Source organism: Chroicocephalus ridibundus, chromosome 18 (assembly GCF_963924245.1).
Source record: "Chroicocephalus ridibundus chromosome 18, bChrRid1.1, whole genome shotgun sequence".
In the NCBI taxonomy this organism is placed as follows: domain Eukaryota; kingdom Metazoa; phylum Chordata; class Aves; order Charadriiformes; family Laridae; genus Chroicocephalus; species Chroicocephalus ridibundus.
The window spans coordinates 6,805,532-6,817,697 of NC_086301.1; the positions used below are offsets into that span (position 1 = coordinate 6,805,532).

Below are 12,166 nucleotides of genomic sequence, written 5' to 3' on the forward strand. Positions count from 1 at the left end.
TGTCATTCGGGTCTTGGGCAGCCGTGTGTTCCCACGTGTGGTTTTAGTGTTCCTATCTGTAATTGGAATCAGGGAGCACAAGGAAGTATAATTCTTAGAGGTGAAAAGCTCTAGTGGTTTCCATTAAAATCTCCGTTTTCCTGCTGATCGCAATGAATTGATAATAAACTGATAATTAATGCTAGAAGAGATTAATTTCTTCTGTGGGATAAGGCTATTAAGGATTCACCACATAAATATACTAAACTTTCTCCTTTGCCTTCTGCCTTGCGATCTGTCCATACGTATGTTCCCTTCATCTTCCCTCATGTGTCCATGTCCTGTGATCCCAGGTGGAGCTCGGAAGTTTTGTGTTTCCATCATTCTCACCTTATTTAAAGCTCCCTCCACCTTATATTTTATTTTCTTCTAAACATATGTGCAGCTGCCTGACAGCAGAATGGAGCTTTATGTTGCCTTAGTGCAAACTCCCTTTAAGTTTTAAAGATTTATAATTTCCTTAAAGTTATAATAATACACCAGAAGTCGTGAAATCATCCAGGACATTTTGGTAAACAGACCTAAGCTTAGATAAAGCCACCTACGACACCAGCTAAAAACACTTCCTGGGTAAAGTCTTAAGCGATGGATTTTATCAGTCGTGTTTTCTGTTTTGACTAAATTTCTAAGCCATTTTCCAGCGCGACTTGTAATAGAGAAAGGGCGGGAGGGTCACGCTGGAATAACATACAGAACCCCGGACCCAGACAGCTGTAAGTGTCACCCACATGGCAGAGTTAAACTCGACTGCTGGATGCTGGCGTTTTTCCAGCTATTTAATACATGTGTTTTCTTACTGGAGGGTCAAACTGCAGTGACTTTTGCTATATACTTTCATCTCGTTTTCGGGTCTCCATCTCTGTGTGGACTGGTAAGGTTCATGAGAGCATCCGTGTGGATTCTCTCAGGAAATAAGCATTTGAACCAGAAAAGAAAGGTCTGTCCCTGACTTAAAATAAATAAATCTTAGGTGCCACAGAGAAAACATGCTTAGACCGTGGGACAGGAAGGTTGTGCGTGCTGGAACTCAGTAGCACCGGGTCTGGCTTGAAGAGGCATTGATGGACAAAAAGGAGTCCCATCTGCGCGGGTGTGGACAGATTCAGCTGGAAACAGTCTTTTTCTTACATAGCGTGAGAGGAGATCTGTACATCTTTATAATAAAATTTAGGCATATCTGTTTTATAAATGGATCGTATCACAAATATTGCCAATAGATGAACTTCCTTTGTGTTAGCTGGATGCCTCTGCGTAAGCCATTGACTGTTGGGTGCACAACAGGGGAGGAATTGCTTCTTGCCAGATCCCAAGTGAAAAACAGTTAATTCCACGTTAAAACTATTCCTGTTGGAACTGGTCTTGAGCTTATGGGAGCCCCTCTTAGAAATGCATAAGGGTTTTGTACTGGTCAGTGGAAGGGTTTAAGAGACGATGGAGCCAAGGTGGCTTTTTTAACTATGGGAATGAAAATGCAAAGGATGTTCTAAAATACCCTCCTCTTAACTTTGCTTTTCCCAGTCTACCAGTAGCCAAGCAGTGCTGGAGTAAATCAAGTCGTTCTGTTAGTGATGAAACAGCCAGCCCTGAGCTGCAGCTCTCCTGCTGTCTGGTGGGACTGGGACGGAGGGGACCAGGGAGTGACGCTGCTGCTCACTCCAAGTGCCACCAACGGAGCTGTGCTTAAGGAACTATGTGAACTTCTCCTGGCTATGGCTGTGTGTCGTCCTCCTGAGGCCATTTGACCAGGAGAGCTCAAACTATTGCTCCATGAGGAGCTGGGCTTCTGAATCCTTGGCCCTCGGAATCTTCTCTCACGTCATGTGAAGCCTGGGTGGCTTTTGATGATCTGCGATCTCGGTGTGATGGTTTTAGTAATGGCAGGTTCAAGTCTCTGTCTCAGTGGAAATGAAATCATCAGTTCAGTAATCTCTAATAATTTTTTTAGCATGACATTTCTTCTTGCTTTGATAATTGGAAAAAAAATAAGAAGCTCTGTGCAGTGTGCTGAAATCTCACCAGTCTTTCATCATACATTTAATTTTACACAGCATGCAAGAGTAAGGGAGAACAGATCAAACTATAATAAGCGTAGGAATGAACCTGGATTTTCCATTTCGTGAGGAATTCTATCATTGTCACAATGCTTTTCATTGTGAACGTTTCTGTAAAATGAAATTCCAAATAATACTTTGATTTTCTTCAAGAGGGTTGGATTTTTAAGTCACTACTCAATTTTTCCTTTTAAAGATCATGCAACTATTTTGTGCATTATTGAAATCTTCATTTGAGGCTTGATTCTTTATGAAATTTGTCATCCTTAGGTTTGTAATTGAAGGTCCGAATCTGGGAAAACACTTGACTGTTTGCTTAACTTACCTCTGTTCTTATGTCCCACATGTGCTTCTCTAAAACAGGACCATCAATAATTAAAGAATAGAAGAATACTTACTAAATTGGAAAATTAGAGGGTGATCAAAAATTTGATTTGAGCAACAATTTATGTAAGTGATTAAGAATGTGAAGAAGGCATTTTTGCCTTGTGGATATTATGTGCCTGTGGCACCGGTAATGTTTAGCTTTGCTATAAAACACACTTGACAACAAGAGACCAACTTCACAGTCGCTTACTTGTTTCTACTATTTTATTAACTCTCTAAATTAAAAAAAAAGAACCCTTTTGCAAAACCCTTCTGGCACCTTAGAATTTGCAGGAAATGGGAGCAAGATGTGCAGTTTTTGTATTGTGATAGTGAGACGTAGTATTTTTGATATTGAATGAGGTCCCTGTTGTTCGGGCTGCGTTGGCTGTGGGATGCCAGTCTGAGCTGAGAGAATTCAGATTTTACTTTCTTGTGATTTGTACTGGAGATCTGAGGGGAAGCACTAAATGTTGTCCAGTTCCTTCCGAGACTGCCGCAATGATTCCTTCCTGTAAAATTAATTGCACCACTTGTAAACGCGGCCGTCTTAGTTTTGCTTTAAGATTTGTCACTTGGGCTCCAGAGCTGCAAAGACTTTGCTTAATACAACTTTTAGAACAGCCTAAAGCCTGTATGATTTTTGAATTTAGTTACAGCAGACTTAAAACTGTAGGAAATTAGGAAATATTTACATTAAGGGCTTTGGAATAGCTTTCTGCTGTGTGGAAATTTGTATTACTGCTCCTGAAACTGTGTTCTCTACTAACACATCATCTGCACAGTCATTCTCAATGGGATTGAAAATGGGCAGCCCATTCCCACAAGTTTCCTTGTGGATGTACAGACACATGGATCTGCTGGAGTGGGGCCAGAGGAGGCCCCGGAGATGCTGGGAGGGCTGGAGCCCCTCTGCTGGGAGGACAGGCTGAGAGAGCTGGGGGGGTTCAGCCTGGAGAAGAGAAGGCTCCGGGGAGACCTTCCAGCCCCTTCCAGTCCCTCAAGGGGCTCCAGGAAAGCTGGGGAGGGACTCTGGAGCAGGGAGGGGAGCCATGGGATGAGGGGGAAGGGTTTTACACTGGAAGAGGGGAGATTTAGATGGGATATTGGGAAGAAATCCTTTGCTGTGAGGGCGGTGAGCCCCTGGCCCAGGTTGCCCAGAGAAGCTGTGGCTGCCCCATCCCTGGAGGGGTTCAAGGCCAGGTTGGACGGGGCTTGGAGAGACCTGGGCTGGTGGGAGGTGTCCCTGCCCCCAAGGCATGGGGGTGGGATGATATGGTCTTTAAGGTCCTTTCCAACCCCAACCATTCCGTGATTCTACAATCCTTTTGCCCAAGAGCCTGAAATCCAGGGCCAGGATTGCAGGTGTTGGGCTGCCGTACCTGGGAGTGGTGGCAGTGGTTCTGGCCTCCAGGCGCGTGCACCACCCCTCTGATGGAGGCTGCAGCTGCTCCACAGGGATAGCTCAGGGATAGCTCGGCTGGTTGCTTAGCAGCTACCGACGTGCTGCAGTTTGAAGGTAGGGGAGCGGTGGTTCTGGGTTCCCTCTCCGCACCACGCTCCGGCTGTGCCGGCTGGGTTGCTGGCTCCAGGAGTTGTGCAGCACGGGAAGGACCTCCCAGAGAGATGGTGGGGCGAGAAACACCACTGCTGCTGTGGGGTAAGCTGTCCCTGCTCCTTAATCAGCTTCCTTGCCAGCTATTAGTAGCCTCGTCACCATGATGGTGTAGAATGGGTGTCATCAGAAGCAGGGAGAAGGCTGTCCCTGGAGTCCTTTCCCCAGCTGATCCTGCACACTCTGTCAGACGGACCCGGAGTTTGCTGACCCCAGCCGTTCCTGGCGTGTAAATTTAACTCTTAGTATCTTAATCCATGATAAAAAGAGACTGCGAATCTACGATCCAGCATTTAAAATTAAAATATTGTGGAATTACTGAGAGATTTACAATCATTTGACAAGCAGGTGTGTTATTTGCGTGGGTAGCGTACGAGGTTGTATTGCAGTGTCCTGTTCGGTGCAGCGGGCTGAGGCAAGTGAAGGATGGCAGCGATTTCTCGGTCTGTTTTTTCTTACATCGGTGACTAACCCTCGTTCAGCCGAAGGTCACACTGGCAACTTCTCAAGGGAGCAATTGCAAAAGATGGAGAAATTGGAAAGGCTGTCATCTTTTGGAAGATAAATAGACTTGCACTCCGGTTTGTGTTTTTCTCCATTAGACGAAAAGGAAAATGACATAACTTATGGAAATTACAAAGCATTTATGTCCTGTGTAGACACCCTCTTTGTTGGCTCGGGAAATATGGGTGATTTCTTGTGGTATGAAAGCAGAGTTTATGGGCACAGTACACGGTCTGGAGCTGCCTTAAATAAATTTGACAGAAAATAGCTAGTACGCTGCATTATAGGCTTTACGTTTACAATTGCCTTGCAGGCTTTGGATATTAATAGGCAAGTGATGCTTATAACGTTCCTGATAAATAAATGTGCACAGCAGAGTTGTGGCTGGGAAGCCGGAGCAGGCCGTGCTTTTTTGCAGCCCAGGTGAAGAGGGCATCGGGGCCACAACCCCCCGGGGGTTCTGCAGATGTGGGATCACGCTTCACAGCCGCTTTCCCTGTGGAAAATACGAAACGATGCCGTGTCTCCTCTTTCGCCAGGCCTTTCCCTGCTTTCTGTACTGGCTGCCAGGCATCCCTGTGAGTGTCCATGTAACCCGGAGCCACCCCATTCCTTCCTGAGCATCTCCTCCCGAGCCCATTGCTGTACTGCAGGAGCTCCCGCACTTCCCCAGCAGCTGTTGCATCCATCCTTGTTTCCCTCATCCTTTCCCCCGGGAGACACGGGGAGTGTGAAGCAGAGTGTGTCATGCAGACAAGAGATATTTTTTTTTTCTTTTTAACTATGGCCATACTGTTGATTTTAGGATTTTAAAGACTGAAAAAGCGCTTTGCCCTTGGAATGGAAGGTGGGGAAGCTTTGGGGAGGTCCATGGTCACCGAGTCAGTGTCCACACCTGTAAAACAGGAATAGTCTCATTTCAGGGGCTGTGTGGGAGCGCTGAGGGGATTCACGACTGGTCATAAAGTGCTTTGACCTGTAAACTGCTGCATTATTGCAACATTTTTTTTTTATTGATCATAATAGGCCATGAAGCATTTAGAATTAGTCACTAGATATTAAAAGCTTCACAAAGCAAATGGTGCTGTGTAGCCGTGGTCCCTTCCTTGTCCCCTGGAGCAGCATGTATCTTGTCAGTATTTTAATTGGGGAAATGATATGCGCTCAGGAGTAAATCTTCAGCTAGTGTCATTCATCATAGATTGTTTTTTTTAATTCAGCTGAAGATTTGCCTGGGGCATGTGACAGAAATTTCGCAAGCTTCAGTTCTGCCTTCAGATCCCTGATTGTATATTCTTCTATCTACGTAGAATCTAATTTCACGCTATTTATACAACCGTTTTGGCATTTACATTGTACGAAAATGCCACAAAATCCTTAAAAGACAGGTGGAAATTAAAAGCCTTGGATAGGTCTCATCGTGCTGGGCCACATCCAAACCCACAGTTCGATAATTAAAAGAGGAACACTAACAGCTGGATTGAACATGAACGGCTGTCTACAAATTAAAACATGGAAATAATACAGTTTCATCACTTTCAAATAGGTGGTCTCTTATTGCTGCGCAAATTTTCATTTTCCTCATCTAACCCGGATCGGTGAGGAGCTTCTAAAAGTGCGATTCTCTCTTCTGTGGATGCAGGGGAGGAGCTGGATCGTGAAGCGGAGTTATGAAGATTTCCGAGTCCTGGATAAACATCTTCACCTGTGTATTTACGACCGGCGCTTCTCCCAGCTCTCAGAGCTGCCCCGCTCCGATGCCCTGAAGGACAGTCCGGAGGTAAATCATCAGCTCTGAAATAAACACTTAAAGCACAGTCACCAGCAAGGGCTTGGAAGGTATTTTCAAGTCCGTACAAAGTAATTTTAATGCGGCCTGGGTTAGATTTGGGAAGTAATTATTAGTAATAAGATCGGTATGTGTTTTCTACCCTAAATTTCAGTGTTCTAAAGGGAAATGCCCTGCAAGTTCATACGAATTAAGGTGCTGCTAAAGGTGGAATGGTTATGGAGGGCATCAGGAAAGAAGCTGTCCTGTTAGTACCTTTGATACCAATTTTATTATGTCCTTGGAAACTTTTTCAATGATAGGAATATTTCCTGACTTAACGTTAGCAACTTAACATTCCTAGGAAATCATGCCGTTCTAGGGCTGCGGCACTGCACGAGTAATACCATTTGGAATGCTAGACTTATATTTATAAAGTGAAAATTATTTTTAAGAGCATTTGCATTAGTGCATTATTTAAATGATCTTTAAAGAGCTTAGGGAGTGGGTTTTTTTCTAAACAAGTAAGAGGTATTTTTCATTTTTGCCTTCCTGTCTTCACCTGGAATACGGTGAGCTGGAATTCCTTTGGCTTCTTGTCTGTTGATAATTTGGAGATTTATTCATGCCCAAAATAATCTTCTGGGAGGCAGCAGGTGCATCATTTTGGAAGGTGCGGAGAGGGAGGCGATGCCCTGTTTACCCACAGAGGCTGTTTCAGCCTGTGGAGCATCACAGACCTGTTTGGCCGCCGTCTGTCTGGGACAGACGCATGTCACAGTGACGGACGCTGCCCATTGCTTCATCTCACGGGTCACTTACCGCTGGGACCCCTAGATGTATGTTTGCCCCCTTCCATCAAGCACAAGTTCGGGAAAATCCGGCCGCGCTTTGTCACAGAGCTACTGCTGCCTGCCCGCCAGATGCGTGGCGGAAAAGGGAAACGAGGGAATCGAGGCCATTCCAAGGATTCAAAGCAGCATCTATCCAGGATCTATAAACTCTGTCTTTCAGAGCCGAGCAGGCGAGGATCGATGGCTTTAGAACAACACACAGTGGCAGAAAGCAGGACCCCACTAAAGGGCTTTTGCTGTTGAATATAAGAAGTTGATAATGCGACCCCGTTGCTCATCGGAGAATCTGATTTATTGGTTGCCTTGGTTTAATGCAAGTTATTTCTGAAGATTATTTAAAGTTTCTAGTCTCTTAAATTCAGCAGAAGCAGCGAAATTCTGGATAATGAATGCCTGCATTCACTTTTTTAAAATGATATTGTAGGCATTGCTATCCCTTACATCTTTATTTGTACAACTGATTTAATACGTACTTTACAGCGTGAAGCTGAAAATCTGCATTATATCTGTAAGCACAGAAGATGCAGAGATGTCGAACAGCTCTTCTGCTCTGCGAAATGTAACCTGCAGCTGTCTCTTACTGTGTGTTTTGTTTTGAATTGACCACATTTGAACAGGCGTTTGAGGAGAGCAATGTTTTAAACAGTCCTACAAACTCTGGGCTACAATAGTGCTTTAGAACGCTGTCACTGTGAGGCTTTGGGAAGACCTCACTAGCTTCTCTTTAATAAAAGCAAGTTTGCCGTTATAGATGGGCCGTTGCTAAGTGTATTTTTAAAACCCTCTTCTACTATTTGAAGTACATTTTCGCCAAGGGGTCAGTCTGAGTTGCCGCATTCTTAAGGGTTTGCAAGCGGGGGGAAGTGGCAGCCAGCGCTTTGTTTCGCTGAATGGTTCTCAGATGTATTTAATGGCCATACTACACATGATTTGTTTGCGTCTGAAATTCCTGATGAGGGGAAGGCTTTAGATTTAAGGTATCTTGACACGGGAAATTATGAAAATCCACATATCTTATAAAAAGAACATTATTATTAATGCTGCTTCTTTACACATTTTTTGTGTAATCGCTGTAATGCCGTGTGTAGTTTGCTGTCCTTCTCCAAATGACGGATTTCCTTGCAAAAGGGAATATATTTCTCTAACTCTTGCCTGTGCCCGTGAATAATTTCTGGTCTCTCCATGTCTGAAGAAGACTCTCCGAACTATGGTGTATCAATAGAAAAACTGTAGGTCTGTTTCTTTCTGTTCCAGCTTGTCACCCAGATGCTGATGGCTTACCTGTCACGGCTCTCAGCCATCGCAGGCAACAAGATAAACTGTGGGCCTGCTCTCACATGGATGGAGGTAAGTATGAAGCTGAGATGGTTCTTTGTTTGCTGACCTTAGCAGCAGAGCAAGCCACAAATGTGCTCTCTTGCCTTTCCGGAAAGAGGTATAATCCTTCCAGACCTATTGGAAATGCTGAAACGCTACCCTGAAAGCTTTATTCCCCTGTTGGCAGCATATAGGTGGCCACAAAAGGTCTAGAACAAACAGGATCAGATCCAGTATTAAGAATATAGGAGCTTTTTTCCCCTCTTGCTTGGATTTTGTCACCCAAAGATGTATCATTCTGCTGCCCTTCACAAATAAAAGGAGGCGGCAGTGATGGGGTCAATGGGCCGCCTGGGAAAGTCCCGTTCGTGGCCGAGCCTCTGAGTTACAGGTTGCAGGAAGCGTACGCGTTCTTACGCTTCTTTTTGGCAAGGCAATACTGCGAGTGGGGCAAGTTTCTAAAACTATTGGAGCTGTCTCATTTATGGTGTTTGCCTGCCCTCTTTTTTATTTTTGATTTTATTTTTTGTTTTTCCTTGCGATAGCTGCAGAAACAATAAATATTGTCTGCTGCTATTTGCCATCGCTGTTGGTTAAACTGCTCAACAGAGCCTGCGCCGTTGGTATGTTGTGAATTGCAGCTCCAGCTTTGCTGTCTCTGTTAATGGTCTTCGACCATCTTAAACAATAGATTTTGTTGGGCAAGGAGAGCAGGAAAGAGTGGGGCTAAGAGATCAAGGCCACCTCTGTCGGCGGTGCTGTGCTGCTTAATTAATCTGGGTAGGGATAATGTGTGTCTTCCCACCGCCTGATGATACCGCTGCACACCAGGAATAGAAACAACTATTATTAGGCTGTTGCAATTCATTTTTAAACGGTTGTGATAAGGATCGAGTGCGTTTTCCTGCAATTTTCCCCGCTGATATCCTCCTCGCTCTGAAATCCTTTGGGATGAGAAAAAAATCTTGGAAACCTTCTCAGCATGAAGGGTGGAAGGAAGGTATAGAGAAAACTGAAACGGGAGAATTTACAGCAATGCAGTGGATCTAGAGATGGCAGCAAACCTATTGCACGTGCAGAATAACCTTTGCGATTAACTGAGAATCTTAGAAAATTTTAAACGAGCACAAAAATGTAGGAGTTTTGAAAGTAGCTGATTGCAGCAAGGGGCGGGAGCCGTGTTTCCTTAGAAAAAAGGAAATAGAAGGGTGGGAGAAAAATGAAAGTGACCCTAGTTTTTGGTTCGTCAGCATTTCCCCCTTCCCGCAACGCCTCTTCTAGAGCATTAATTCCACCCTGTAGAGAATTTTTATGGCCACTTTTGTGTTGCTATTTTAAGTACTTCAGGAAAAACAGTTTGATTTGGTGTTAAAGGGAGATGTAAACATTTCCTGTCACGTTACTGTTTGTACACAAAGATGCCCAAATGCAGCATGTTTCTCATTTGCTGGATGGGGACGTACGACCTTCTGAAACACTCTTTAGGATTGTTCTTCCGTCCTGCGTGTGCTGTGCCCCGCGCTGCCTCCCCCCGCTGCTCTCCGCGGGGGGCCCCCAAGCCGCGCTGTCTCTGGGAATCAGCTTGAAGCCTCTGCCCTGTAGGAGCACCAAGAAAATGCTCCTCGCTTGTCCTCAGCTGCCTCACACTCTCCTCTGCTCTTTATTTCAGATTGATAACAAGGGGAATCACCTGCTAGTCCATGAGGAATCCTCCATTAACGTTCCTGCTATTGCTGCTGCCCATGTTATTAAGAGATATATTGCTCAAGCAGCAGACGAACTGTCCTTCGAGGTAAATAATTAAAGGAGCTTACAGCCCTTGTTGTCATCTACAGAAGAGGGTAACGCGTGTGTGCGTCTCCGCGTGTGTGCGCGCGTCGGGAATATATTCAGACACTTCCAGAATGTTTTGTGAGGTGAAGCTTAGAAGATCCAGTTAAACATTCGATTTGCAGTGGCTTGGATACAGAGAGGAGTTCAGTCATCTTTAAAATATAGCTTTATTTGGCATTAGGATCTTCTGATTAAACAGATACTGCCAAGAGCTCCAGCCTGGTCTCTGGGCAGCAGCAGACCCTGCCTAGTTCGTACTGTGCAGGGTATTAAAAGCATGTTGTCTCTGTTCAGGAAGACTGTTCACATATGTGTGCATGTGGACACGTGCCAATTTAATTATTCATTGGCCCGTTCACACAACCTGTGTTCCTGGTAGCAAGTCAGTGTCTAAAACCATTTTTAAGAGCTTCCGCTCCCATGAAAAGTAAAAAACCGGCCTGTGAAAGAATTTGGTACTTGAAGGGCAGGTGATAATCTAAAACTGTTCTGAAAATCTTCCTTGATGCAGAGTCAGAGCTGCTGTGGAGCAAAGATCTGGACGATCAGACTCTGGAAGCCTTTGTCTATTTGGCTCTTATCTGTTGTACCCAGGAAGCAGCGTTTCGTGCTGGGGTTGTTTATGTGCAGTGGTACTAGCAATGGAGTATTCACAGTGTTACACAAAAAAGTGTAAAGGAAACCAGTTAGTGCCCGAAGGAGTTCTTGTGATCACATTCTTCGCATGCAGCGCAGGAAGTAAAAATAATAGTGATAGTCGAGTGCTGCCAGGGGGTTGTCTGTACTCAAAATCGAGGCAATTATTCGTGTACACCAAAGAACCACGCGAGTCAGAAAGACTTGTGGGTATGTCATCTTCTGAGTTAAAGCGCACGCAGCGCAGGACACAGGCTGTTTATCGGTGTCTCGGGATTAATAAAAGCAGTAAGATGGCCCTCCCTGCTCCTCAGTCTTCCAGCTCCGTGCCAGCCTTGCCACTGTCCCGCAGCCCAACAAGTCGTCGGGAGGCATCAGATACGAGTGGGGAAACCGAGGCACGTGTGGCTTCCCAAGCGTGTGCAGTGAGAAACCTTGGCACAACAGAATTGGGATATTGTTTTACAATCCTGCGTTCTGTTCCCTAACCCGCACTGTCCCTTCATGTTCAGGCGATTGTTCATTTCTGATAGGCAATTGCAAAAGTAGCTGACTGGCATTTGCTCCCCAGGACTGAGGGAAATATCTGGCTTCTCTGCTCCCGGCGGTGACAGCGGTTTCCTTAATGGCAATTCGCTTTGTTGTTGATTTGCTGTTCCCCTGAGGAAATTGCTGCGCTTCCCTGTAGCTCAGTTATCCCTGTCTGAAAAATGTGGATGTATTATCTTCTTTGTAAAGCCCATCAATGTGAAACATCTGGTAAAAGTTGGGTGTTACCGTTAACGATTTTTGCTATACCTAGCTGAACTATTTATTTAGGTTCTGGCCTATCTCATTTTCTATTATAGAGGCCACGCAGATCTTGATTCCCACAAAGCCAAATTTAATATTGATTATACTGCTTTCCTTTTGAACTATTGCAGTATTACATTTTTTTATGAAGCAAAGCTTCAGAAAACCTATTTGGTCTCCTTGGTCCTTTCCCTTCCTGCTGCTGTGACCCCACGCCACCTCTCCTCGCTTCATTTTCTAATTCAGAAAAGCATGGCTTGGTCAGTTGGTGAACTACAAAGGGAGCTCTTAACTTTTGCTGTAAAAGGAAACAAGGAGACATATGTGGATGCCTACGTAGGCATGTATAGCGCATGTAGTAAAAATTAGTTCAGCTCCTTGCAAATATTTT

General features: G+C 44.8%; 1 protein-coding gene across 6 annotated transcripts in view; it reads left to right on the plus strand.

The window, feature by feature from the left end:
- Positions 1 to 12,166, plus strand: part of ARHGAP32 (Rho GTPase activating protein 32) — a 254,756-nt gene that overhangs the window by 165,100 nt on the left and 77,490 nt on the right. For all 6 annotated transcript variants that reach the window (XM_063355088.1, XM_063355086.1, XM_063355087.1 and 3 more), the window contains 3 exons: positions 6,218 to 6,355; positions 8,452 to 8,544; positions 10,184 to 10,306. In XM_063355088.1, the coding sequence (XP_063211158.1) occupies positions 6,218 to 6,355; positions 8,452 to 8,544; positions 10,184 to 10,306 (354 nt within the window). The remainder of the gene's footprint in view (positions 1 to 6,217; positions 6,356 to 8,451; positions 8,545 to 10,183; positions 10,307 to 12,166) is intronic.